The 26,378-nt window shown below is 54.5% G+C and overlaps 2 protein-coding genes across 9 annotated transcripts in view; both read right to left on the bottom strand.

The window, feature by feature from the left end:
- Window positions 1–333: 333 nt before the first annotated feature.
- TBL2 (transducin beta like 2) lies at window positions 334–8,156 on the bottom strand. 3 transcript variants are annotated; one of them, XM_045462299.1, is made up of 7 exons: window positions 7,903–8,156; window positions 6,041–6,171; window positions 5,621–5,805; window positions 4,993–5,144; window positions 4,537–4,663; window positions 4,097–4,249; window positions 334–3,865 (listed from the first exon to the last, which is right to left on the bottom strand). In XM_045462299.1, the coding sequence occupies exons 1-7, from the start codon at window positions 8,030–8,032 to the stop codon at window positions 3,403–3,405; spliced, it is 1,341 nt and encodes a 446-aa protein (XP_045318255.1). In that variant the 5' UTR covers window positions 8,033–8,156; the 3' UTR covers window positions 334–3,402. The 3 variants fall into 3 exon arrangements, with proteins under 3 accessions (XP_045318255.1, XP_045318254.1, XP_045318256.1); XM_045462298.1 differs by having other exon boundaries at window positions 334–3,904; XM_045462300.1 differs by lacking the exon at window positions 7,903–8,156 and adding an exon at window positions 7,408–7,826 and having other exon boundaries at window positions 334–3,904.
- A 5,585-nt stretch (window positions 8,157–13,741) lies between these two features.
- Window positions 13,742–26,378, bottom strand: part of MLXIPL (MLX interacting protein like) — a 32,401-nt gene continuing 19,764 nt past the window's right edge. For 2 of the 6 annotated variants that reach the window (XM_045460031.1, XM_045460027.1), the window contains 15 exons: window positions 24,005–24,087; window positions 23,761–23,850; window positions 23,435–23,479; window positions 22,786–22,987; window positions 22,580–22,660; window positions 18,860–19,029; window positions 17,062–17,608; window positions 16,767–16,834; window positions 16,542–16,689; window positions 16,263–16,378; window positions 16,051–16,170; window positions 15,759–15,886; window positions 15,535–15,658; window positions 14,831–14,960; window positions 13,742–14,520 (listed from right to left, as the gene is read on the bottom strand). In XM_045460031.1, coding sequence (XP_045315987.1) covers window positions 14,402–14,520; window positions 14,831–14,960; window positions 15,535–15,658; window positions 15,759–15,886; window positions 16,051–16,170; window positions 16,263–16,378; window positions 16,542–16,689; window positions 16,767–16,834; window positions 17,062–17,608; window positions 18,860–19,029; window positions 22,580–22,660; window positions 22,786–22,987; window positions 23,435–23,479; window positions 23,761–23,850; window positions 24,005–24,087 — 2,171 coding nt within the window. In that variant the 3' untranslated portion in view covers window positions 13,742–14,401. Of the gene's footprint in view, window positions 14,521–14,830; window positions 14,961–15,534; window positions 15,659–15,758; window positions 15,943–16,050; window positions 16,171–16,262; window positions 16,379–16,541; window positions 16,690–16,766; window positions 16,835–17,061; window positions 17,609–18,859; window positions 19,030–22,579; window positions 22,661–22,785; window positions 22,988–23,434; window positions 23,480–23,760; window positions 23,851–24,004; window positions 24,088–26,378 lie in introns of those variants that run through there. The other 4 variants (XM_045460028.1, XM_045460030.1, XM_045460029.1 and 1 more) reach the window with 4 other exon arrangements.

Consider the following 26,378-nt stretch of genomic DNA (forward strand, 5'->3'; position numbering starts at 1 on the left):
ACACCAAGCCTTGTTCGCCAAGAAGACTGTTACTGGAATTGTGTAGAGAAGCACATGAATCCCCAAATTATTAAGTTTCTAGATACGCGGCCAATGTGGGGCAACGTTCAGTCTCTCTAACGCTGAGATAACCTACTATCGCTGAGGACTCATCACGACAGTGTCTGCTTTCTACTCGCCTCCTGTCATCTCCAGCTACAGAACAATCTCAAATATTGAGGATCCTTCTTACCTTGATAGAAATTGACCAAGACTATTCATAGATCTCTAAATGTGCACTTTTGTGGTTTACACTTTTTTTCTATTTTTGATGATTGATAAAAATAGGCTATATACATTTTAAATATTTCCCCAGTTTTTTATTTTGAAAAATTGCAAACCCACAGAAGTTCAAATAGTACTAAAATATTAACGCCGCCTTCACACACACACACATTTTTGATCAAAAAAAACCACGGCGGCCTCTGCTCTATGTTAATATCCAGATACCTTCTCCATGCTTACGAGAGAAGCAGCCTCATGTTTAGTGAGAGGAGCAGTGTCCTCAGGAAGCCTCAGTGTTCTTTTTTGTAGGACTTCACTGATCTCATTAGAAACTCACAGCCCTGCAAGGCCCTTTGCACAGGATTTATTCCCATTTTACAGATGAGGAAACAAACTCAGGCCAAGTGATCTATCTGCTCAAGGTTTGTCAGTAAGTGACCCAGACGAACCTGGAACCAAAGACTTCTGACTTCAGTAACTCAACATATTCGGGTCACTTCTCTCCTGGATATACAGTGAGAGTAAAGCCAGAGCCAAACAGATATGCAAAGAAGTGTTTTAGCTTCATTCTTCTGACCCTCTGAAAGCAAATATTCACCAGGACCCATGTGCACAGCATTATCAATCAGAAGTCTTATCAGGAGCATAAAACTGCAATGGAAATTGAGAGCAGAAGGGTGCACACAGAGGGTATAGAAATATCTGTTAACTGCCCCCAATTCGACTTCAATATTTACCGAGCGCTTACTCTGTTCCCGGTATTGTGCTTGGGATACCGAGCAAACAAGATAGACAAAGATTCTGCCCTTGCGGAGCTCACATTCCCGTGGGCTAATGAACAATCCAGAAGCTGCCAATGAGAGATTGGTGGGCTGCATCTGGCCCACATGAGTGTTTTGTCTGGTCCCCACTGTTTCATTTTTGTCTTTTTATAATAAGTCGCCAACTTCTAGCTTCTCTGAAACAGGCAGCTTCTGTGGGATTCCCGAATAAGAAGTAGCAGCCCCTCCGCCGCCAGGACACGTGTCTTCTGGAGATCACTTCAGTTCCCAGGATCTCCCACTGTCTTACACCCAGGCAACTGTGGCCCAATTCATGCATTTGCGTTTCCTACTCGACATCCTAAAGCATTTAAGCTGAAACCCCTGAAGCAAACAAATATTCAAAGGAGATCATTTCAGATCAGATAAAGTCATACAAAAGAAATAAAATGAGCTAACGTGACAGGAGTGACAGGATTGGTGGAAAGGGCTACTTCAGACTGGGTGGCCAGGGAGGGTCTCTCCGAAGTGTAACTGAAACAGAGAACTGCATTACCAACAGGAAAAATGCTTCGAAGCAGAGGGAACAGCACGGGCACAGGTTCCACTTGGGGCAGGAAATAACTTGGCCTGGTCAAGTAACAGCAGCAAGTTTGGGGTGGTTGGGAGAGGGGTAAGAGGTTCACAGAGGAAGGAAGAAGCCAGATTACACAGGACCTTAAAGGCCATGATGAGAATCTTGGATTTTATTCCAGGTGCGATAGGAAGCCTTTGGAAGGCTTTTGCTTGGGAACAATGTGATCTGGTTTCAAAGATCACTCTGGGATGCAGGGAAGTGATGTAAACGAGGCAAGAGAAGAAGCAGGGAGACCAACGAGAAGGCTGGATTATCGTAGTCCAGCAGGTGACACTGGCTAGAACCAGGATGGTTAACAGAAAAGATGGAGAAAAGCAGATTCAGGATATAATCTGGAGTAGAACCAAAAGAATTTTCTGATGGAGTGGATGGCAATAGTGCCAGTGGGCCGGAAGGATTAATGAAAAGGGAGTGACGAGAGAGAACTCCAAGGTTGTGCCTTGTTCAAAGGGATGTCTAGGGGAGGCCCCCATCGCAGGGACCGAGGGCAAGACGGGGATTTCGGATGGATAAATTTTGCCAAGACGCAAGTCGTCCTAGAGCCTCATTTCCCTTCTCCCACACCCCAGCATTCTCAAATCCAAAAAGCTGAACTTGTAAATGCCTCACCTCTTACCAACTCTATCCCTTCAACTTCAGACCCACCGCCTCCGTCTGGCTCCAATTCTGTCTCTTGCCGGGACTTTCCCAACAGCCTTCTACAGCTATGAATTAACTAGCAAAAAGCACTTACTACCCACGCGTACCTCTCTCCCACTAGCCATCCTTGATGGCAGAGATGACGCCCTATTCGTATTCATCCCCGGTGCTAGTGCTGTGCTGGGCCCACAGTGGGCACTCAAATATTTGATGAACTGAAAAGAGGTCTCCTCAGATAGAATACAACCTCCTTGCAGAGAGGAGTCCTATCTTGGAATTCTAGCATTCCTCTACACAACTTAGAGAACCAGCTGCCAAATGTATAATCAAGTTCCAGAAACTTCGCCTTCCCAAGGGACGGGTTTCTTTCTTTTTCATTTAGTTTCAAAGTATTGAGTCCCATATTTACCTGGTAGTTAAGAAACGAGATTGGCCAACAGACAACGTGTGTTATTACTCTTTTCCACTTTTCTTCCAAATCTAGGGACTTTATATGTGCATACGTTAACAACATCTTTGTAAGGAGGCCGAGAGAGGATTATTCTCCATTTTACAAGAAAAAAAACTGAGGCACCAAATGAAATCCCTAAATTCCTTTTTGATGGAATTCGGAGCTTCGCCTGGATTAAGACTGGTCCTTCCCTGACACGATCCCACAGTTCTGTAATTGGAGGGTATCCCAGGCTCCTACCCCTGCAAAACTGCTGGTTAGTACTCAGGGGTTCCCTAGGTTTTGCCTCCACAACTGCAAACTCCTTTGGGTACCAGGGTGTGTTGCCCCAAGGTCAAAGGCCATGTCCTCTCTCTCCAACTGTCCATTTCCCTCAACACCCGGTGAAGACAGATTCCATCCCTTGGGCCCAGGAGAAAGAGAAGCACCTTGGTCATTAGACCAGGAAGTCAAGTAAGGCCAGGAGTCACAACCGGCAAGAAGAGAGAGATCAAAATAGGCAAGAAGAGTTTCAATGGGGAAAAGGAGAGAGGAGCCACCACTAAAAATCCAAATACTCCTTTCAAGAGGCTTCCAGCTGAGGAGTACCTGGGAGGAGGAAGTGGCAGCCGCGGCGCAGGCCAGATCCTTCCTGCCACACCCGCCCAGAGTCATTTCTTCAAGGCGCCCAGGCTTCTCAGAGCCTCCTGGGCCTGGGTCAGCTGCTGCTGCAGCCTCTGGCGGGTGCTCTCACTGGAGGCCCGCTTCAGGAGGCCCTGCATTTCTTCTACCACCGCCCGATGGCCAGGGGTGTTATGGAAAAGCCGCACTGCCCGGTCCCCACAGGAGGCCAGAAGCCGGCCAGTGATGTCAAAGGACAAGTCAGTGATACACTCCCCATGGACCTGCTCAAAGCACTCCTCCTTCTCACCCCGCCGGGTGTTGTAGAGATGAATACTGCTGCCACTGGCCAAGGCCAAGACCTGGGCGTCAGGGGAGAGAGCCAGGCGGCACGGCATGGTGCTCGCCTCTTCAAAGCAGCCTGTCCTCAGCAAGTAGGGATCCTGCTGCTTCTTGTACTCCACATCTGTGTCCCACAGTTTCCACGTCCCGTCCTTGGAGACCGAGGCCATCCTGCAGCATGGAAAATCACGGCTCAAGCCCCAATGCACCCTGGAGTGGAGGGCACTGGGACAGCATTAGGGACTCCAGCTGGGGAGCCAAGTGCATGGCTAGGTCTACTTCCTGCTGAGGGCCGGGCACTCTACCCACTTTAGAGCTGCTGCAGAGATAGGCAAAAAAAAGGCCCTGGTTGCCAACAGGGGCTGGGAGCCGCTGGTCAGACATCAGAGAGGATTCACTCACCTGCGGGAGTCATTGGAGAAAGCGAAGAAGTGGACGGCGGCCGAGTGACCCTTCAGTTCAAAGGCTCGCACAACCTCCTGGAAGTCCCCTTTTTTCCCAAAGCAGACTTCCCAAACTTTGACATCCGGGGTGAAGCCACACGAGGCCACAAACCTGTCACACAACCAGATTCCTTTACAACTTCATCTTGAGGGCATTTCATTTCTGCCAACCTGCTAAACCTCATTCCTGAGAAAGTTCATCATCTTCTACCTCAATAACACTGTGCTTTTAAAAATATGACCTCGGTCCATCCTCATGGCCAGGCTAGAGGATACATGGTACCCCCACTGCGCATGATTCCATACGGTCTGCTCCATCCACTATCTGAAGCGGGCTCTCTGCTCTGTTCCTGGCCATGCCTTCTGCCCATCCCAGATGCCAAGTCCCTCCCTCCTCACCTGCTACAAGGGGATATAGCAGCATGGGTATTGTTCATCTGGTTAGTGTTGATGGTAGACAGCACATGACCTTTCAGATTCCAGATGAGGATAGTTGTGTCACTGGAAGCAGTCATGATGAACTTCCCTGAGAGGGCGGGAGGGTGACATGAGCCAAGGTCAAGGCCCTGACCACGTGTCATCCTCTACGCAGACACTTACGAAGGTCTCCGCTGTCCCAAGTATCCATGCTCCCCTCCTGGACCAAGGGTCACCACAGACTAGGATTTTGCTGAACGCTGTGGGTCTTACCTCCCTCCCCTGGGGCTCCCAGGACTCCAGGGGAACCCAGAGCCAGAGTCCCTTTGTCAAAACTAGGGCTGAGCATAACTCTCGGGCAGCATTAACTCATTCGGCCAATAACTGGGGCTGTTCCCTCTAGTCTTAGGTAAGCTCCGTCCTCTGCAAGCCTCTTACCTGTGTCGGCAATGCCGATGTTGATGACGGGTGCCTTGTGCTTTTTGGGAAAGTCCTCTGGGGTGGCCGTGAAGGTATAGCCTCCATCCTCTCGCTTGGTCATCTTGAAGACACGAAGGGTGTCTCCGTTGGCCAGCCAGACGATGAAGGCTCTAGAGACAGGTAGCAGACAAGGCACTCACTTGTTTGGACACGGAGGCCTGTGTGTGCCAGTTCCTATGCTAGGAAAATCTGAGGAAAATCATGGGCCTTCCTTCGTACCCCAGTCCGGCCCTGCAACTTAACCCCTTGGCTCAAAACCTCTTACTACTCCTCAGAAGGTAGGCCTCTCCCAGCTTTGGCTCTTTCAGTTTCTCTCTAGGGTTTGGAAAACCATGACAGCTCCCAAGACGAATCTGGAGCCAGGCTTTGGTACTTCCCAAGTAGGAACACACCTTCCCCTCTCTGCTTCCTTGCTGTGTAAAATGCACAGACCTCCAGGGAGCCCCGGGCGGTGCTCAATCTGTCCAGTTCTCTTTCTGCCACCCCCAGGGAGACCCAGGGTCCCCCCTCACCATCCCAAGTCAGGTATGGGAAGGACAGAAGCCTGGGCTTCTGCAGGCACAGCTGAGGCTCCATCCTGTCGCACCTGCAGTCAGGGCTGAAGCGCACCAGGGTGGCGTGGTCCAGCTCCACGTTGGCTCTCATGCTGCGGTGCTCCCGCTGCAGGAAGTCCTTGGTGCTCCAGATGCGGACGGTGCGATCATCTGCACAGGTGGCCAGGTACTTGCCATTGCTGCTAAAGTCCATGCAAGATATGTTCCCACTGTGGCTCTAAGGGAAGGGTTGCAGGAAGTATGAACAGGGACCCCTTGGGTAGACGGAGTCTGTTGCCTGGATTAACAGCAAGCTGCTGATGGGGTATGATGAGAGGGGACAGGATGGGGCAGCCCCCACTGATTTTGGTCAGAGGCAGCAGGGTCTGTCGTGTGCACAGAACACTAAAAAGGAGAAGTCTGTGGGGGTGTGAGTCTTTGTATATGTGTGCTGAGCATGGGTACCCATGTACCTTCAGTGCTGCAGCCAGGAGGCGGTGAGTAAAGTTGTGTTGTTGTGGCTTCTCCTTGCGAACTCGCTGATGCTGTTTCTGCTTCTTGGATCTCAAGGACTTGTCAAGTGGAAGTCCATTTGCCTTCTGGCCTGTGAGGAAGGGCCGTGTCATCTATCCATCCGCTCACTAAGCATTTCTGGCCGCCTACAATTGGCCAGGAATCGAGGGAGCATCAAGAGATGACCAGATAGGCACCGGGCTCGAGGAGAGAGAGTGATGGGAGTAAAAACAGGGCTCTGGAATCAGACTGGGTTTGGATTGTAGCTCTACCACGAGGGCTCTTGAGGAGACTGCTTGCTGTCAGTCCACATAGCACCTCAATGCAAGTTAGAAAAGGAGCCCTCTCTGCAAGAACAGCTCAGTGGGTACACAGCACAGCCAACAAAGGGCAGATCCTTGGCCACACATCCCTAGGTAGGAAATAATGTGCACAACCAAACTTGGTGGTCCTGGGCTTGGGCAAGTTATTTAATTGCCCTGGGCTTTGGTTTCCTTAAAGAGAAGTTGTGAGAAGTGGACAATATATACAAAAAAGAGAAGCAGAGTACCCAAGACGAGTATTAAAGGCTCAGAGGACTCCCAGAAGGAACTCAAGGATGAGAGGTAGTCAGTACCTGTTGAGGGAGTACCTGTCCTGTGCCAGAAATGGTGCCAGTCACTTTTGTATAAAATAGCTAATTTAGGGGCAGCTGGGTGGCTCAGTCGGTTGAGCACTCAGCTCTTGAGATGAGCTCAGGTCATATGATCTTGCGGTTTGTGAGTTCGAGCCCCCGCAGAGGCCCCGCGTCTGGGTCAGAGACGACAGTGGGGAGCTTGCTTAGGATTCTCTCTCTCTGCTCTTCCCCTGCTGGAGCGCTCTCTCTCTCAAAATAAACTTAAAAAAAAAAAAAAAAAAAAAAAAAAGCTAATCTAATTGAGAATCAGATCAGTTGCAAAGTGGGCATGTGTTAGATTACTGCAGATGCTCCTTAATTCGTACAGAAAAAAAAACTCCCGAGGCTCCTATACAGAGACCACCACGACCCGCCCTCTCCAGCCTTGTCCCGCAAGCGTCCTCCTCCCCCCTGAAGGGCATACCAAATGCCGTTTCAGAACTCCTTGCCTTCATGCATGTAACCTTTGCCAGCAGTATTCTTCCTCCCTCCTTGGCCAAACTCTGACCGTGTATCCTTCAAGACCCCACACCACGTGTCTCCTACTCTCAGCGAAGATTTTCTTGACCCCTCCCCACCGAAAAAGCAGGGCTGACCACTCCCACCCTTGGGTTTCCTGGTGCTAGGACTGACCTCTTCTGTGACACCTATTACAGTGTATTTTTCACTTACATTTTCGGATGTTCTTCTCCCTTACGCGGCAGTGTACTTCCTAAGGGAAAAGTCCCGACACCTACTGCGATAGTATGTATATACTTCAATAAACGTTGTTCATGCCGGGGAATGAGTCGGAGTACTTACAAATGGTGCCCGTCTACCCTCACCCCTCCCTATTTTCCTAAAATAACGAACAAGCAGCGCGCTCGAGAGAGTTTACAGGGGCTCTCGCGGCAACCCCGGGGAGACGCTGGGGCTCAGCGGGACAGCGCCTCGTCCTCGGCCACCGAGAAAGTGGCAGCGCCGGACCCACGCTGTAACTAATCCTCCCGAAGGGGCGCGACCAGCCCGGCGAGCCGGCACCTCGTCTCGAGAAGCGAAACTCATTTAACAAAAGGAGAAACTGAGGCCCACGGGGTCCCCCCCCCCCCCCAAACCGCAGGTCGGACCAGTGGGAGGCCAGGAACATGGTCCTCGTGGGTCGCCCCCACTCGCCCCTGCCCCACTAACCGGCGGATCGGCTGCTCGTCTCCCCCTCCGCGCGCAGCCACCCCCGCGCTACCGCCGCCGTCGCCATCAAGGCCAGCAGTCCGAGCAACAGCGACAGGCCCATAAGCTCCGGCAACTGCGGCAGCTCCATGACTGCACTGCCGCTGCCACCTCAGCCTCTAACTACGCGGGCGTCTGCACGCCTCCGCGGGACCGCGCACGCACACAGGACGGGGCCTGGTCGTTGGCGCGTCCCGAGGGGCGGGGTCTGGCCGTTGGGCATCCTGCGGGGCGGGGCTTGACCTTCAGAGCGTCCAAAAGGGCGGGACCTGGCTGACGGAGTGTCTCGCGGGCGGGGCTTGACCGTTGGTGCGTCTCGCGGGGCGGGGCTGGACCGTTGGCGCGTCCGGAGGGGGCGGGGCCTGGCTGCTGATGCGTCTCGCGGGCGGGGCTTAACCGTTGGTGAGTCTCGCGGGGCGGGGCCTGACTGTTGGAGCGACCGGCTGTGCAGGGCTCACCCATGGATCGTGCCGAGGGACGGGGCCTGGCCCTTGTGGGGTCTGGTTTTTGAGGTTGTGCTGTCCCCCAAGCTGGGGGGCGAATTCTGCAGGCTCTGCTGAGTCCTCTCCTTGAGTAATTTACTGATAATTGTTTATTAAAGGCGTTATTCCAGCCATCACCACAGTGGATCCTTTCAAGGAGCCAAGGCAGGAATTATTACTCCCATTTAACAGGTCTTAACATCAGAGGAAATTTAGATGGGCTTTTGGTATTAATGGAGGAGAGAAAGGGTAGCCCTAGAATTGAAGCATGGAATAATAGCCTCAGCAAAGACCCGGGAAGGGATGCTCTGGGAAGGCAAGGGCATGAGCAAAAAAAGTAAGTAGTAGATAAGAATGGAAAGATCTGGAGAGCCTTGAGAGCCAGCTGAATCCAACCAGCAGAAAGGAGCCTCTGCTGGTTATTTCAGGGCGAGTTAGGGCAAAACTGGTGTCTCTTGAAACTCTCTGGGAAGATCAGTTGTGTGCCAAAACCAAAGACAGAAGGAAAATCAGGAGGTGTTTGCAAGGATCCAAGAAGGAGATAATAAGGGCCTGGACTTAGGTGGGCTGGGAAGTGGAAAGGAACTTGAAAAGATTTTTAACAAGATATTTGTAGTTTGAGATTATAGATTCACAAGGAGTTGGAAAAAACGGAACAGGAAGTTTCCACAAACGTTCACCCAGTTTCCCCCAATGGTAACATCTTACATAACTATAGTGTGATATCAAAACCAGGAAATTGGCCTGGATACAATCTACAGAGTTCATTCAGCTCTAACCAAAAAGGAGATATTCTGAAAGACTAATTGATAGTATTTTAATTAGACCTGCTTGGACAGAAAGGAAATGTTCCCAGAACAGGGAGCAGTGCTCCATGGGTCTCCCAGCCCTACAACCCAGAGTAAGTACCAGGGTCAGGGATTCCAGATGCAAAGTTTCCATGCCCAACAGGGAACCTCTCCTGAAGTGCAGGCTCTCAGGCCTTTAGAAGGACCCTCTAAGGAGAGAGGATGCTGCAGAGACTAGAGGACAGACAGATACACCCATAACCTCGGTTGAGGACATAGATACAGTCAGAGAACAAACAGAGGGTGGCCTCATTTCCTTCCCTTTTGTCCTTGGAGGTGTGTGTGTGGGGGGGGGATTGGCATGGACTCAGCTGTGGGCAGTGGTGGAAGCAGGGGGAGGGAAGGGGTCCAGAACATCCTGGGGCTTTTCCTCTTTAATTTGCTACTGAGAACTGTAGCACCAGCCATGAACCACTTTCTCCATCACCTAGAGACAAAGCTGTACTTTTTTTCCCTTTAGGTTATTTACTTTTTTATTTAAGCAGTCTCTACACCCAACATGGGGCTCAAACTCATGACCCCCGAGATCAAGAATTGCATGCTCCACTGACTTAGCCAGCCAGGCGCTCCGACAAAGCTGTACTTTTAGAAGAACTTCCTTTACTCACCTGGGTGGCTTAGAACTTCGGCTCGGGTCATGACCTCATGGTTCGTGAGTTCAAACCCCACATCGGGCTGGCTGCTGTCCACGTGGACCCCGCTTTGGATCCTCTGACCCCTCTCTGCCCCTCTCGGCTTGTGTGTGCTCTCTTTCTCTCTCTCTGTCCCTCAAAATTAGTAAACATTTTTAAAAAAAGTTCCTTCACCAAGCATTTTGCGTGTGACATTGATTGATCCGGGAGCTTTGCATTTCATTTAATCTCACATTCCCATCCCACAGATTAGGAAACTGATGCTCTAGGAGGTGCTCATTAGGTGACTTTCCAGGGATCACACAGGGGAAGAGTGACATGGGAACCCATGCAGATCTGTGACTCCAATCTGTTGATGTGGGGGAAAAGGAGAAGAAAGAGTAGGATTCTGTGTACAGCTGGGTCAAGGCTACAAGATTCTTTCACATCAAGAATTTGGTTGATTTTTATAGTGGCCTTTAAGGCAAGTGATGCTATGAAATTAAGCAAATGGAAAGAAAAAAACAACTAGGCTCAGATCAAGTGATTTACCCAAGGTCAACAAGGAAGCAAGAGAAAGAGCTCATTGGGGTGGGTAGTAAACTGAGATGGGCTACACACATACTCCTCCCACCTTGCCACTGGCCTCGCCACTCGCCACGCCACTCGCCACTCGGTGGGTGGTGATCTGGCCTGGCTCTTACCTCTGGTGTCACAGGGCTCAGCTGGAAGCCAAAGTCAACTTGTGGAAGGACAATCAATGACACAAAGCAGGATTTGGGAAGGCTGGGCAGGTCAGGGAGGGAGCTGTACCGATGAGTTTGGAGGGGCAGTGAGACTTGGCTATACCTTTGGCGGGGTGGGCATTCAGACAGGGGAGGTGGAAGGGAGTGGCTCTGGCAGCCCATCTGGGTGAGTGTTGCTGATGGCACCAGAGGAATGTGAAGGGAGGGAGGCTGTGGAGAGAAATGAGGCCAGAGAGGTAGCAAGGCCCGTTCACAAAGCACCTTGACCATGGGCCCAGAAACCATAGTGGAAACACAACTTCACAATCTGCAACTGAAGACCCACCTTGTATTGATTGGAGGCCTTCCTACCTGGCCTCTGTGTTAGGCAAAACAATAAATTTCTTCCTTTGTTTAAGTAGCGGTTCTTGGAGTATGGACCCTGGACCAGCACCATTAGACATGCAGATTCTTAGACCCCATCCCAGACCTGCAGACTCAGAAACTCTGAACCACCCATTTAACTAACTTGAGTTCCAGGCATATGTTATTTGCAGCTCGAAGCCTCGATTACAGTGGTTCTCGCACACTGGAATCACCTTAAAAAAATACTAGTGTCTAAACTTCCACCCTGAGGGCTTCTGATTGAATTGGTCTGGACTGGACCCGGCTGTGAAGATTTTTTAAAGCCCTTCCAAGCTATGCAAATGCACGCTTAAGCTTGAGAAGTAGCTCCCAGGGATCCAGCAGGCCAGTACAAGACTGTGTAGGAGGGGATGCTCTGTTGGACCAGGGTGGCGGCTGTGGGGATGGAGGTCAACTGGCCAGCCCTTGGTAACGGATGGCTGTTTTCAGCTTGGACAAATGTCTGGGTGGTGGCACCCTTCCTGGGGATGGGGAACACGAAAAGGACCATGTTTGAGATGGAAGACTGTGGGCTGCAGTCTCAGAAATGATGAGTTCTGTTCCTTGAAGCTAAAGGGAGCTGTGAAACATTCAGAGGGAGGGGGCAGGGTGGCAGTTGGATATGTGCTTGAGTAGCTCCAGGGGCAGAGCAGGACAGATGCAGAATAGTGGGTCCTCGGCAGAGAGGGCAAAGGGAATGGTATTACCTAACGCTTGCCACCAAGTGAGAAGTGGGCCAGGAAGGGACTGGCCAGGAGGAAGAGCCTCCCACAGCAGACACTGGGAAGGCACTGTCAGGCAGGTGGGAGAGCCTGGAGAGAATTCAAGAGTCACAGGGAAAAAGGGGTTCAAGAATGAGGTCCAGGGGCCCAGGGGCGGTGGGGGAGTATTGAGGGAAAAAGAGCACTGCAAAGTGGTTGTTGGATTTGGCAACAAGGGAGTCATGTGACCTCAGTGAGAGTGAGTCAGGGCAGGGGTGAGGCTGGGGTGGAAGCTGGCAGAAAGAGACCAAAGACAGGGGGCGAGTGGGAGGGGAGGAGAGAGGGAGAGCAAGTGTAGATAACTTTCTCAAAGGAAAGTGGCATCTATTGGGGGGACACAGGGTCAGAAGGAAGTCTTACAGGGACCTTCCTGGAAGGGTGTGAGCGGTGAAAACAGCACACTGCTAGGATTTTACCTCTCAGCCACTTCAAACCTTTGTCTGTGGCAACAAATAGCACTCAATGCCTGGGTGCACCTGGTACCTGCACAGTAAAGAGAGGTGACTAGGGGCGCCTGGGTGGCTGAGTCGGACTGAGTGTCAGACTTTGGCTCAGGTCATGGTCTCACGGTTTGTGGGTTTGATCCCTGCATCGGGCTCTCTGCTGTCAGTGCGGAGCCTGCTTTGAATCCTCTGTCCCCATCTCTTTCTCAAAAATAAACACTAAAAAATAATTAGGGGCGCCTAGGTGGCTCAGTCAGTTAAGCATCTGACTTCCGCTCTGGTCATGATTTTGCGGTCCGTGGGTTCAAGCCCCGTGTCAGGCTCTGTACTGACAGCTCAGACCCTGGAGCCTGCTTCAGATTCTGTGTCTCCCTGTCTCTCTGCCCCTCCCCGACTCACACTCTGTCTCTCTCTGTCTCTCAAAAATGAATAAATGTTAAAATTTTTTTTTAAAAAGAGAGATGGCTAAAAGCAGAGACTAGGGTCAGACAGTCTGAGTGGGCATCTCACTAACCATACAATGTCGGGCTAGTTAACCTCTCTGTGCCTCAATTTTTCATCTGTAAAATGGGGGTGCTAATAGTAACTATTATGATAACTCTTACGTAGTGTTACATATGCCAGTCACTGCTGTAAGTGCTTTGTATATATTGACTTTGAGATCCTCACAGCTGGCCCATAGAGATAGGTGTTAATATGTAATAAGTGAGTTAATATATATAAAATGCTTAAAATAGTTGGCACGTAGTAAATGCTAGAGGAGTGTGCAGTTAGTATTGTTATCGCTATTATGATTCCACATAAATGAGGGAAAGTCAAAGGCCACGGAAGACTGTTTGCTGTTTATATCCTGCAAGCATCTGCAGAAGTTGAGACGTGAGAAGATTCAGACTCCCCTGCCTCGAATCAGCTTCATGAGGAGAGGGATCCAGTGGTGAACAGAATCCCAGCACCAAGACCATCATCTAGGCCACAGTGGGCCCTCAGAAAGGATCTGTTAAATGGCTCAATAGAAGAATCAATGAAATATGGGGACCATTCACCCCAACTCCCCATCTAAAGTATCAGTTCCTTCTAAGACATCCCAACCAAGTGTGTGTCTGCCCTCTACTCGCACATCACTACCCCCAGGGGCAACACATTCTCCTTCCAGATGGCTCCCTGTGATTTCCACTCATGGGCTCGGCTCTGCCCTCTTCCAACTTGGAAGGTGGTAAGCCTTTCTGAACCTTCTCCTGGCCATGGAGCGAGGATTTCCAGGATGAGTGTCTGTCATCTCTGACCTGGATGACAGCAACAGCCTAAAACTGGCCTCCTTGCTCCTGCCCTTGCCCCATGGTGGCCTCTTCCTGACTCCACACCCAGAGAGATCCTGTGAAGACCTTATACCTGATCTTGTCAAACCTCTACTCCAAACCCTCCAGTGGCTTCCAGCTCATAGGAAAAGCTAAGGTCCTTTGAAGGCCACCTCCCATTGCCAATTGGCTCTGTCTATCCGTCCCAGTGAGACACACTGACAGTCCCCAACAGTTTTTGTTTTTATTGGTTGAAAATTCTTTACAAAATCCACACACACGCATCCACACGCACACAAGATGCCTGCCCTGGTCTGGCCACCTCCTGCCCTGCTCTCTCCTGGGATCAGACCTTCCTGGCCTCACCCAGGTTTGCCATCCTGCAGCACCCTACCCCCCCACTGGGCTACCAGCGGAGGAGCAGAGAATGGGACGCTCCTTTTCTGTCTCTCTGATCAGAAACAGAGGCCTGTGCCCTATTTGGGGGGGGGGGTACAGGGAGGGATGGCGGGGAAACAGGATCATCCCCCTTCCTCCTACAAGCTCCCTGAGTTGTCAGCTTAGGCCCCAAGTATCACAGTTGCTAAGGACTTGGGATCATCTTCTGGTTGAAGCTTCTCCATCCCCATTTTTCAGACTGGAAAGTGAAGGTCCCAAGAAAGAGTATGAATCCTCCAGGTCACGGTGTTAGTCTCTGGTGGGGCAGGGAATGGAATGCCGTTCTTCCTGGCTTCCAGGAGGTGGAAGAGATTTGGGCCCTGCTAGACCCTCAGGAAAGGGGACAGCCAGGGCAAGGGGCAGGAGGGGAGTGCCCGGAAGTTGTCCCTGGAGCCCAGGCCCAAGGAAAGCAGCCCCAGGGCAGCTGAGTAAGTGGCAGTGTCTGGCCAGCACTATAAAGGTTTGCCAAGGGTGCCCTCTGTGACTGCCCGTGTGGCTTGCTCAGGTATACAGCCTGGATCTGTGAGGATACTGGTAGATGTGCTCAGCTGGCGGAGAGAGTTCAAGACAGCTGGGGAAAGAGAGTGAAAGAGTGAGAGAGAGAGAAAGAGAAAGGGAAAGATACCTCCTGGGTCAGGGCCCTACCCTTGGATGTTGAGGACAAAGGGATAGTGGGGAGATACTAGGTGGCAAGACTGTCAGCCCCTCGTAGGACCTATGTCTGCAGGTGTCCTGGTAGCCAGTGGACTATGCAGGGTACATAGTGGGATGGCCCAAACTCTAGGCTATTTTGAAGTCAGGCTGGACCTACAGTCTGAGCAGGTGGAACCCTCTGCCCGGAGGCCTAGACATTCTGGTGGGCAGGCAGGTGGCTCACGTACTTGGCCGGAGAGCAGGCAGGGAGCAGTACTGGTCCAGCCAAGCCAGTGAGGTCTGACGGAGGCTCTGCAAGCTTGCTGTGGACACCATCCCATTGAAGGACTCGAACAGAGGCCGAATGAGGATGCTGAACTGGTCCCAGGTCAAGGATCAGGCCTGTTGTCCACCCAGTGCCCTCACCCAGCTCACGTGTAGCTCTGACATCTGGGCCAAACAAGGGGAAGGGCCTGGCCACTGTGGCACCTTGAACCTCGAGGCCTCCCACTATGACTACCATCCATTTCTGCCCGGCTCCTCTATGCCCTTCCTGTAGCTGGACTATCCCCTCTCCCTGGGCTTCCTGCCCAGGCTCAGCCAAGAACTTGACCAGGTAAGGGAGTGAGAGATTCCACGTCTTCTTTAGGACCGACCCCACTCACATCACCCAGACTTTAGGCTCTTCCAAACTGCCCTTGGAACATTCTGTGGGCGGGGCTGTGTTCCCCTCACCCAGGGGCTCCTCCCTCGGTTGCCCTCTGCTCCCAGCTAATCACTGGACACTCCTGCTGGCCAAGATGCCAAGGGCCTGGAAAGAGGGAGCGGAACCGGGGCCCCTTCCCCTGGGAGCAGCTCTGGGACCCTGCCTGGCCTGTGGCGCTGAGCCTGCAGTCAGGCACAGCTTGGTCCGGCTGCGGCGCTCACCCTACCGCTGGCCAAGTAAGGATACCACCCAGAACTTCCAGTTGTGCAGTGTCCGGGTGCGGACATAGTCGTTGAACATGTCTCGCATCTGGTCGAAACGCTGGTGCGTGATGGGCACCCCGGTAGCAGGCAGTTGCTGCTGGCACAGGCTGGGGGGTACATGGGGCTGGTCAGGGCTTGGGAGTCCTGCCCCTTTCCCCCACGGCGCACGCGTGCGCACGCGCATGCGCACCCCCTGCCTACACCTACTTAATGGCAGCGTTGAGCTCCTCGATCTGGTCCCGTAGCTGCTGGGCCTCCTCCTGCATGGCCGCCCGCTCCTGCTGCAGCATGGCGATGTACTCGGCCGTCTTCTGCAGTGTGGTTGCTTTGCTCACCTGCAGGCATCCCCAGTGAGGCTCAGGTGCTGGAGGTGGCCCCACTCTGGGGCCCACTGAGGAGGAAACTGGGTGTCTGGGGGGCCCTGGGGCTTGGTCCTGGGCAGGGGGTCTACGAAGGAGCCCTGTGGTTCCGGGGGTGCCGGCCCGGGCTGGAGGCTCACCTTGAGGCTGGGCTGGGCGCTGAGTGTGCTCACCAGCCCGTGCAGGGTGTCAAACCCCAGCTTGATATTGAAGCGCCTCTTCTGCTCTGCAGAGATGTGTGTGATGCGCCGGTTCTCAGTCTTGGGGAGGCAGACAGGGGGGTGAGCCTAGGAAGGAGCATGGAAGGGCCTGGGGGTAGCAAACAGATCTTGGGGTGAGGGAATGGTGCCACCTTGTTGTTGTCTGGACGACCCCGGCTTAGGATGGGTTGAGGGGGAGAGACGCAGACACTCAGGGTCCCCGGGCCTGGAATGGAGTTGAGTTCCCCAGACAGCCTCCGTTCACCACCTGTGGCGGGGAAAGACAGACCCCCAGACAGACTGACACAGGGGAGAGGGGTCCCATTGCCCCTTCCCTCTCATCCTGGCCTCAGATGTGGGCCCCCCTTCTTCCTTCCCCTTTCTCCATTCCCTAGGGACCCCCCTCCCGGATCCCTGCAAGCCCTCTTTACCGCTGTGTGCTGGGGGCGAGAGCCGCTCCGCTTTGGGGACAATCAGGGGCCTGGGAGGTGCCAGTGTGGTTGGGCCTGGAGGGGGCCTGGGTGGTGTGGGGGCCGGGGTCGGGGGTAGGAAGGTGCAGGGGAATTCAGGGGCCGTCTCCTGCAGGGGTGGAGAAGGGCAGAGAGTTGGGGTGAAGCCCTGGGCTCACCCTCACCTCCCAGTGCCCGCCATCTTACCGGGGACCCTGAGGGCCGGAGGAGGGTGCTGGATACGAGTGGTGGTTTCAGGACTTGCTCAGGCTTGGCTGTGCACAGGCAGAACTGTGAGGGACACTGGGGCCAGCCCTAGCCCCATCATCTCCCAAGACCCCATCCCTCCCCTCCAGATAGCTCACTCCCCTTTCAGGTTTGGGGCCCATGTCCCTAATTCCTCGCCACCTCCCCCACAGCTGAGCCCACCCCTTACCACTTCACCCTCTGCTCCCACAGGCTTCCCACTTCCCCTCTGAGGACAGTGCTCTTCCCATCTCACCTGCTGTGAGCAGCTGTGTGAGGCAGGGGTTGTTGCCCCCCACTGGGGTAGTGGGGTTGGCGGTGGCAGGGGCCAAGGTTGGGGGGCTGGGCTTCTCCCCTCTAGGGGATGGGGCGGGGGGCTTGCCTCTGGACCTCATGCCTTGGGGCACTGTGAAGTGAGGCCCAAATTGGGGCTCCAGATACCCTGAGGGTAGAAGGTCTATGGGGAAGGGAGCAGGGGCAGGGCCTGGACCAGGCTGGGGGGTAGGTGGGAAGGCAGTGGGAGCCGGCAGTGGGGACACTCCTGGGGCAGGAGGGACAGTAGAGAAGGGGAATCTAGGAGAGAAGAGAGGCTCTTCCTGCAGCAAAGCAGGGGGAGGAGCCATGGGAGGGAAGGCGGGTTGGGGACAGGGCTCTAGACCAGGCCCCTTGGGAAGGGCAGGGTATTGGAAGAGAGGTGGGGGTGCTGGCGGGGGTGGGAGCTTGGGCTTGGGGTCTTCAGGAAGGAGGAAATCAGAGTTCAGGAAGGCACTGGAGTCCAGGGTGCCAGGGCAGCTGCTCCGAGCCTGGTTGGGGGACAGAGAGAGAGCAGGGGAGAAAGCTGGCCTTTGCAGCCACCCAGGCAGGCTCTTGCCCCGGCTGAGGTCTGGACTGGGCACTGGGAGAGAGAGGAGAAATGATCCCTGTTGTCCCCCCCACGTACACACACCAAAGGAAATTGTAACCTAATGAGGGGAGGGAGTGGAACACACTTAGGCACACATTAGGTGTAAGAAAGAGCATCAGTCTTCCTGCCCATCTTTTCATTCACCAAATAATGATTCCATCCTACCACCAATCCATTCGTTCTCCATTCCCCTATTTGGCCTCTCACCTGTGAGCTAACTCATCTCTCTCTCCACCAACCTGTGAGGTATAAACCCATTCACCAATCCATCCAACCCATTCATCCACCAACCCATCCAGACATAATCCATCCACCTATCCACCATCTGTTCATTGACCAGCCACTTATCCAGCCACCACCCTATTCATCTACAAATCCATCCACCAGCACATGCATCCAACCAACCACTCGCTTACCCATGTAAGCATCCACCCCCATCTACAACCCGTGTATCCATTCACCAACACACCCATCCATCCACACATTCGCTCATTGACTTAGTGGCTCAACCATTGGGCAACCGTTGACCCTATGCTTCTTGAACTGTGGTAGGTATGGAAGATGCAGCGGTGAGCAAGGCCTAGCTCTTCCAGTAAGGAGCTCACGGTCTGGTTGAGGAGAGAGACCTCTCAGCAATGAACTACAATAGTGCCGGAACAGTCTGATGACAGAGGGACCTGGCAGCAGAGAGGCAACCACCGAATTGAGCCTGTGAGTTTCATATCCAAAATGGCAGGTTCACTGTTTCCTAAATGCTCACACTGAGCTTTCTGTCTCCGCGTGCTCTCCTCCCATCTGGCTTGCCCTTTACTGGCCTCTTCTGGCCAAACCCAACACATTCACTAAGCCCAGAACCTCGCCTCCTCCAGGAAGCCTTCCCCAAGCACCCCAGTCCTTCCTGGTACCCTGCTCCATGCTCTCCTGTCCTCAGCCTCCCTCCCAGAACTACCTGGTCCATCTCTGCTTCACAACGGTTTCCTCCTCAGCTGAACTGCGCCCGCTCAGAGGGCAGAGATGGGGTCTCTCTCCCCCCTCCAGTCCCTCTCAGTTGACCAAGCGCAGGAATGGGCACCCAGGAAGTGCCCTGAATATCTCCTGGACATGGGCAGGTGAGCGAGGCACGGCTGAATGGCGTGGGGTGGGAGCTCACCTGCAGGCGGTTATTCCCTGAGAGGTGGGTCATGCCTGACGAGGCAGGGGGCACCTCTGAGCCCAGGATGGAACTGCCGAAGAAAGGGTCAGCCATGGTGCCAAAACTGGGGGGCTCCGGGAAGTGTGAGGGCGTGGGTGTCTGGGGGGGGCGGTAGCTGGTGAAGAAATCTGTAATTCAACATACAGGGTGGTGGCAGTTAAGGATAGGGCCAGGCGTGGCTGGAGGCAGTGGGAGGAGAGTGGGCCTCGTGCCCTGTCCCCAAGCTGGGCTGGCCTGGCTGGCGGTGAGGTGGGGGTAGGCGGGGGAGGGGGGGCTTCCACAGGAGATTGTGAAATTGAGAGAGTTTCTGTCTCACTCAGGGGAAGCAGCAACAGAGGTTCGGTTGGGATGGGCCTGCGTGGAGGACAGCAGAGGCCATGTGGGGGCGTGAGCAGGACCCCCCGGGAAACAGCCCTCCCACCGAGCCCCACACTTGGCTCATGAGGCCCCCTTCCCTGTCCCAGGCCTGGGCACTCCTCTCTTCTGCTCCTGTTACCAGCACCGCTGGGGCCAGAGAAAGGGGAGGGGTAATAGAGAGTGCCCTGAAGGGACAGGGGTGGGGTGCAAAGGGGCAGAGGTCCGGGATAGGGAAGAGCCCCAGGGTGATAGGAGTTCAAGGGGTGAGATAGAGGTGAGAGGGGTCAGGAGGTCAGTGGGTCTGCGAAGTTGGCTTGTGGGAAGGTCAAGTGGGGCCTCAAAAGTAGAGCCCAGGAGTGGGGTGGAAGGGCTAAGGGGGTCATAGCAGGGGCCAGAGGGTGGGCTCAGAGCAGGGGCAGGAGTTGGGGGGGGGGCACTGGAAAGCCTGGAAGAGCTGGCGGGAAGGGTCAGCCAGATTGTCTGAGGTGCGGGTTGTGTAAGCCCCAGGCTATTCTGGTTTTGGGAAGCAGCTGCCTGCGGCCTGACCACATCCCGGGCCTGGGCGCCGCCCGCCCACCCGCTCCCTTCCGGGCACCTTTCTCTGACCCTGACCAGTCTTTGGCCTGCAGCAGCTCCCAAGACCTCCTGGTCTTGTCCTACCCAGCTCCGCTGGCCTTGGATGGGCCCTGGCTCCCCAGGCAGGGGAGCTGGTCAGGCCTCCTCCCAAGAGAAGGAGACTCAGGAGTGGGACAGCTAAGACCATGCCAAATCTGGAGCCTGCAGTGTGTTGAACTTGTACGTGCATCTTTTTTTTTTTTTTTTTATCTTTTCCTTCTTTTTTTTAAAGTTTTTAAAACTTATTTTGAGAGAGACAAAGATAGCATGAGTGGGGGAGGGGCAGAGAGAGAGTGTGAGAGAGAGAATCCCAAGCAGGCTCTGTGCTGCCAGCACAGAGCCCGACGCAGGGCTCGAACTCACGAAACTGCGAGATCATGACCCGACCCGAAACCAAGAGTCGGACGCTTAACCGACTGAGCCACCCAGGTGCCCCTCAACTTGTCTGCACGTCTTACGTGACTCTGGTGTCCACCTGTCACTGGAAGGTGGCTCTACATGTAGCATCTGTCTGTCTCCCTGTGTGTGCGTGTAGCTCTGTCTGAGCCTGTGTGCCTGCCTTGATGTGAGGTGCTCGGCATGTGCATGTCTGCTCTGTGCCTGGTGTGTGTGTGTCTTTCCTTGGCCACCTGATCAGAAAGGATCTTTTTGTCCTACTGTCTCCGTTTAACCAAGGGACTGAGTGGCAGAGAGTGAGTGGTCACCGATCCTCTATCCCCCAGCCCCCACGGACTGTGGGTCTCACCACTAGGCCCCCTGAGGCCCGGGCTCTAGAACTAGCCACATACTGGGCCTGCTTCCTGCTCACTGCTGCTGCCTGCCCCCCCGGTGCTCAGAAGGGTTCATGCAGTAAGGAGCCCAGCTCGCCACTGAGTCACCACCAACCCCCAGCCATAGTTTACCCTCAGTTGCCCCTCTCTGCTTCCTAGCCCTGGCCAGCCACCCACGGAGCCCTAGTCTCCCCCATCCCAAGCTTCTACCCCCACCATCGATGTGCATCCCCTCCCTGAGACCCTCTCCTGCTCCAAGCCCCCTCCCCTTCCTTGAGCACTCCTCACCAAGCCCCCTCCCTCCATAGAGTTCTGGCCTCTTCACTGGGATTCCTCTCAAGTGAAGAGCTCTTGGGGGACAATCAAAGCACCAGCCCCGGTGTCCCTGGTGGTCCCTACCCTCCCTGTAATGGAGCACGAGAGGGGGCCACACTAACCACCTCCTCTGCATGACCCATACCTCCTATCGTAGGTTGCCCATGCTCCCCCCCACCCAGGCAGCCACCCTGGGTTGAGAGAAGCGGCTTCTCAGCCCCAGTTTTGGCCCTGGAGCCCGGGGTCCAGGAAGTTTCCTACCTGTGGCAGGGGTGCGTGTGCCCAGACAGGACCGCTGCCCTCCCAGGCTGGTCTGCTCTCAGGGCACTGCCATCAACACTTCTGCCCCCACAGCCCCCACCCTGTCCAGGGCTGAGGCAGGGGTGGGGGTGGTTCCTCATTCCCTAGTTCCCTCCCCACCTCTTGACTGACAGGCCCAGGACCCTGTGAAAAAGGAGTGGAGGGGTCATTGCCACTAAACCTGTATCCCAGAACCCCCCTTTCTCGCCCCAGAGCCTTGGCTAAGGCAAGCCAAGTCTCTATGGCTACCTGACCCCTAGCATGGCTCCAGAATCCCCTAAATGTTTGATTATCGGGGACAGTCTCCAAGATCTATAGCTAAGTAAAAGAAATGATGTAGGAAGAGTGTGTTGTGAAAACAAAAAGAGACATTTGTCCACAGCTGCTATACAGACATGGGTATCTCTGGGAGGACACAAAAACCAGTGACCCAGTGGCCCTGGGGTCAGGAGAGGGAGGCACAGAAACATGTTACTTAAAAAGTGCTTCGGGTGCCTGGGTGGCTCACTCAGTTCAGCATCTGACTTCTGCTCAGGTCATGGTCTCGCAGTTCATGGGTTCGAGCCCCACATCGGGCTCACTGTTGACAGCACAGAGCCCGCTTCAGATCCTCTCTCTCCCTCTCTCTCTGCCCCTTCTTCATGTGCTCATTTCTCTCTCTCTCAAAAATAAGTAAACATTAAAAAAAATTTGTTAAGTGCTTTACAAGATACAATTCCTGGGATTTTCTTTTTCTTTTCCTTTTTTTTTTTTTTTAAGTTGATTTATTTTGAGAGAGAAAGAGAGTACAAGCAGGGTAGAGGCAGAGAGAGAGGGAGAGAGAGAATCCCAAGCAGATTCTGAACTGTCAGTACAGAGCCTGATGAGGGGCTTAAACCCACAAACCACAGGATCATGACCTGAGCCGAAACGAAGAGTCAATGCTCAACCGACTGAGCCACCAAGGTGCCCCAATAAATAGTTTTTAAAGGGAATTAAATAAATAGTAAACAGACCCAAACAAATGAAAGTCCCTTTCTCTCCTGAGAGTCCCAGCATCCATTGCTTCCTGGGAGCCCAAAGGGCCCAGAGCCTGAAGCTTCAATGCCCCTGAGCCTTGACCCCTGCTCAGTATCCAGTCTGGCCCTGCTCTCACCTGAGGCCAAGTCATTTGCGTCCCAAGTCCTGACAAAGGGAGACCAGGAAGATCCCTCAGAAATCACTCAGATCATCCACCCTCCCACAGGGGCCTGAGGTCTGGTGGTCGTGCTGGGACTTTCCTCACACTGACCCAGCCACGGGCCCCGCCTCCCTCTGCCCCCAGGACAGGGCGCTGCTTCACCTGAGATCTCCATGAAGTCATCCAGGCTGGGCTGCAAGGGTGTCAGGTCCGGCTGGATCATGTCAGCATTGCCCACATAAGCTGGAGGGGGCAGTGGTGACGTCAGGAGTGGCGGGCCGGGTGGACTGGGGGCCACCCACCCCTGGCCATCCTCCCTTGGCTGCCCGGATTTTCACAGGCCTCCCTTTGCAGGTGCAGGCCCTTACCATCCTCAGGGCGCAGCTGCAGGGGCGTGGAGCTGGGCTGAGTCATGGTGAAGAGCGTGTCGGAGATGTCGGACAAAAAGCAGTCCAGGTCCAGAAGCTGCCGCCCGCCAGGCTCCTCCTCTGGGCCCCCGAGCAGCACGGGCACCACGCTGGAGAAGAGCTGCTCGCACCATCGCTCCGGTGGTTGCCAACCCCCTTCCGCCTAGGGAGACAGAACCTTCAGCAGCCACGAGAGAGGGACACCGGGGTCTCCCGCTGCCCTTGGCCCTTTCATATGGCCCCCGCCTGGGGGGTGAAGTGGTCAGTACATGGCCCTCCTCACCTCTCTCTCTGGAGGATCCAGTTTGCCTACTGGAAGGCTTATGGTCACCCCATTGGCCTTTAACAACTGTCCCCACGAGCTAGACCTGGATGGCCTGCTGAACAGATAAGGGGCCTCTTCCTGTCCCCTATACTTTTTCTGCCTGGAACCTCAGTTCTTAGGGACTTCGTTCCCGATGCCTCCCACCACTTCGCTCAAGGACTTCCCACCCCTCAGGAGGAGAAGGGCTCAATCAACCAGAGGACGGCGGCCACGCCCACTGCCCCCATCGGGTCCCTCCCTCATCTCCTAGAAGCTGTCAATTCTCTGGGTCCAGGGAGCACCCACCTGCTTTGGGGTCAGGAGATCCCCTTCCCTGCTGCACTTACGGAGCTGCAGGAACACACAGAGGTGGACAATGGATCCCTTGTCCCTCTTCCATCACTTCCCGCCAAGGCCTCCCCTACTCACAAGCTCCCCCAGATGAGAGGGATGCCGATTTCCCCTCTGGAGCTCCTCCGCGCTGGGAGGTAAGGAGGCTGCGAGGGGACCCTCGGCCACACGGTGGCGCTGTCAGCCTGGGTCTTAATGGGAGGCAGGGTCGAGGGGCGTCTCGCCCCGGGCTCTTTCAAGAGAGGCAGTGGTCAGCAACCCCCCCGGGGCCCCCCACTGACCCGCTTCTTGTAGTAGATGCGCCACTTGTGGTACTCGTGCATCACCACCTCGATGCGCCGCTTCCAGTAATTGCCCTCTAGGACCACGGCCTGGAGAGGGCCCGGGAGGGGGCTCAGTGAGACGGGCAGCACGGACCCCACCCCTCACCCGATCCCCATCGGGGCCAGCCCCTCCTGCCCGGCACTAGGAGGCACCGGGCTTGGTAGGGAAGCAGGCAGGCGGGAGGTCCTGCGTCTCAGCTACCTCTGGTTTTCGGTGCTCATCAGCCTCAGGCCCCTGCAGGGGGGTCACGAAGCCACACACGGGGCTCTTCCTCCGCTCCACATCTGAGAGAAGGGGGCCAGGTCAGGAGGGTACCCAGCTCCATCACTTCCCACTCCAAGGGGACCGGGACTCAAGTGCCACGCTAGGAAATCCTGCTTAGACTAAGTACCACCTCCTCCAGAAGTCTTTCTGCCTGCTCCAGCCCTCCCAGAGCTCCCTCTTCTATGGGACCCCGTGAAAGGAACCTCCCACACCTCCTCTGCCCCCCTTGGCAGCCCAGCAGGTGTGCAGGCAATGGTTGCTGAATGGGATTGTGTGATCACAGGAAATGAGCTGCTCCAACATCAGACCCTCAGACCAGCAGGCCAGGGCCTGGAGCCCTTGGTCCCCTGCCTCAGGCACTGCCCAAGCTGATGCCAGATAACCACCCCTTGTCCCTTCAGGCCACCTAGCTGAGCCCTTTTGCCACCTCCTGCACTCCCTTCCCTATCTCCAATCCTGGTCTCTCCCCAGGTTCCTCCTTTTGGGCCCATAAACACATTCCAAGCTCCCCTTTTCCTGCCAAACTTTCCCTTCCTTTGCTTCCCCAACAAGCTAATCTTCTTCCCTTTCACCCCTTTTGTTTTGCTCCTTGTTCTGGAAGGTTTGCCACCACTACCTGCACTCCATGCCTCCTGGTCTCCTCTTCACTTCCTGTAACTCAGTACCTGCCCCCAGTGCTCTGTCAAGGCCCTTGTCTGCCCCCCCCCGCCCCCCCCCACAAGGCCCATCCCTCTGGGCCTCAGCGGTGGAGCACCCCCTCCTCCCTCTACAAGGGAACCTTCCCTTGGTTCTCCTGTTTCCCTGACCATTTTCACTGGTCCTTCTTTGAGGCCCGCCCCCCAACCTCTCTCATCCTGCCTCTTTCCAGGCTTATTTCCCAGCTGCCCACAGAATCTCCATCAGGATGTACCAAATTAAAATTAAAAAAAAAAAAAAAAAAAAGGATGTCCCAAAACTTGAAACATCCCTCCCAAGCCTGTGCCTCTGGGCGGCCACTCCTGCCTCCCAGTCACAGAAACTCCCCACTGGCCCCGGCATTCCTATCTAAGTCACTCCGGAGGATGTGTGGCATTTCTTCCACTGTCCCCTCCCCTCCATATTCAATGCCACCCTGGCCTGATGTCATTTCTCACCCGGACCTCCCTGACTCCAGCCTCACCCTCTCCAGCCCATCTTCCTGTCATGGCCTGGAAGTGCAGAAACCCTCCATGGTTCCCTAGACCTCCAGGATAAAGTCCACACCTCTTACCTTGGCTTCCAAACCCTCCATGACTGGCCTGTCAGCTTCATCCCCCTTTTCACCTCCTTCATAGGCCCCACCTTGAAGCCAAACAGCTTTTCCCCACCACAGCTCACCTTCCAGTGTTATTCTACACCGCCCTTCCCTTCCCTCCTCTGCCTCACCCACACCTGCCCACCCATCAGGATTGCCCAGGGCCACCCCTCTTCCAGGAAGCTTCCCTCCTCTGAAACCCCATGGTCTTATCTGCCTCGCTCTCCACTTGGCCTTGGCCATTTCTCTGCATGCTGGCCTCCCTGCCGGGAGTAAAAGCAGGAGCTGTTGCCCTTTAGACTGAAATTCCTGAATCTGGAGCAGAGCTTGGCACACAGTAGGGCTTCCAAACCTTGGGCTCCCCAAGCAGTGACTTTTTCCGCCTTAGCCCTCAGCAAACTTCCTCTCAGACAATTGACAGACAAGGGGGACCACCCGAACGTGACACTTATTGGGGCCTTCAGCATCATTTACAAAGTTCTGTCCTAAAGGACATTCTCCCAAATGATCCCCATGAGAATGGGAGAGGGAGTTTGTCCTGGTACCTGAGCGTGGCTGGGAAGACAAAGGGATGGGCCCTCAGGTGTAGGGACTCCCTGGGGTTAGAGCAAGGAGGGTCTCAGAGAGTGGCTGTCCTGGCTTCCCAGATGAGGAGATGGGCACTAGGAAAGACTAAGTTTGTCCAGGGTCCCCAGAGGGTCAGGTCTGAGCAGGCCTGGCTGGGCTTTTCCTCCCCCACCTTGGGGACCCTGTGCTCCAGACAGAAGGGCAGTGACCATGTGGCTCCTGGATCTGGGGTAGGCTTTATTCAACACCAATAAGTTCACCCATTCAGGCAACCACCTGGCCCCTTGCACCTAAGCTGTGACAGATACTGGGACAAGGAATCGGTGGATAAGTCGGGGCGCTCAAGCTTAGTTGGAGAGATAAGGAAAGCACACACAGAACACAAGCTAAAGCAAGGTGGGGAGCCTCCCATGAGAGGTGCACGGTGCCCTGGGTGCTCAGAGGACACCAGGATTTGGGGGTGTGAGAAAG

This window comes from Leopardus geoffroyi, chromosome E3, assembly GCF_018350155.1.
Source record: "Leopardus geoffroyi isolate Oge1 chromosome E3, O.geoffroyi_Oge1_pat1.0, whole genome shotgun sequence".
Lineage (NCBI taxonomy): Eukaryota > Metazoa > Chordata > Mammalia > Carnivora > Felidae > Leopardus > Leopardus geoffroyi.

What these genes read in the sequence shown, in the direction of transcription:
- TBL2 (XM_045462298.1), bottom strand. Translation starts at nt 8,032, where the DNA reads ATGGAGCTGCCGCAGTTGCCGGAGCTTATGGGCCTGTCGCTGTTGCTC. An exon ending in GACGAGCAGCCGATCCGCCG is followed by an intron (nt 6,172 to 7,902) that starts GTTAGTGGGGCA and finishes CCTTCCTCACAG; the next exon opens with GCCAGAAGGCAAATGGACTT. An exon ending in CATCGGCATTGCCGACACAG is followed by an intron (nt 4,664 to 4,992) that starts GTAAGAGGCTTG and finishes CCGCCCTCTCAG; the next exon opens with GGAAGTTCATCATGACTGCT.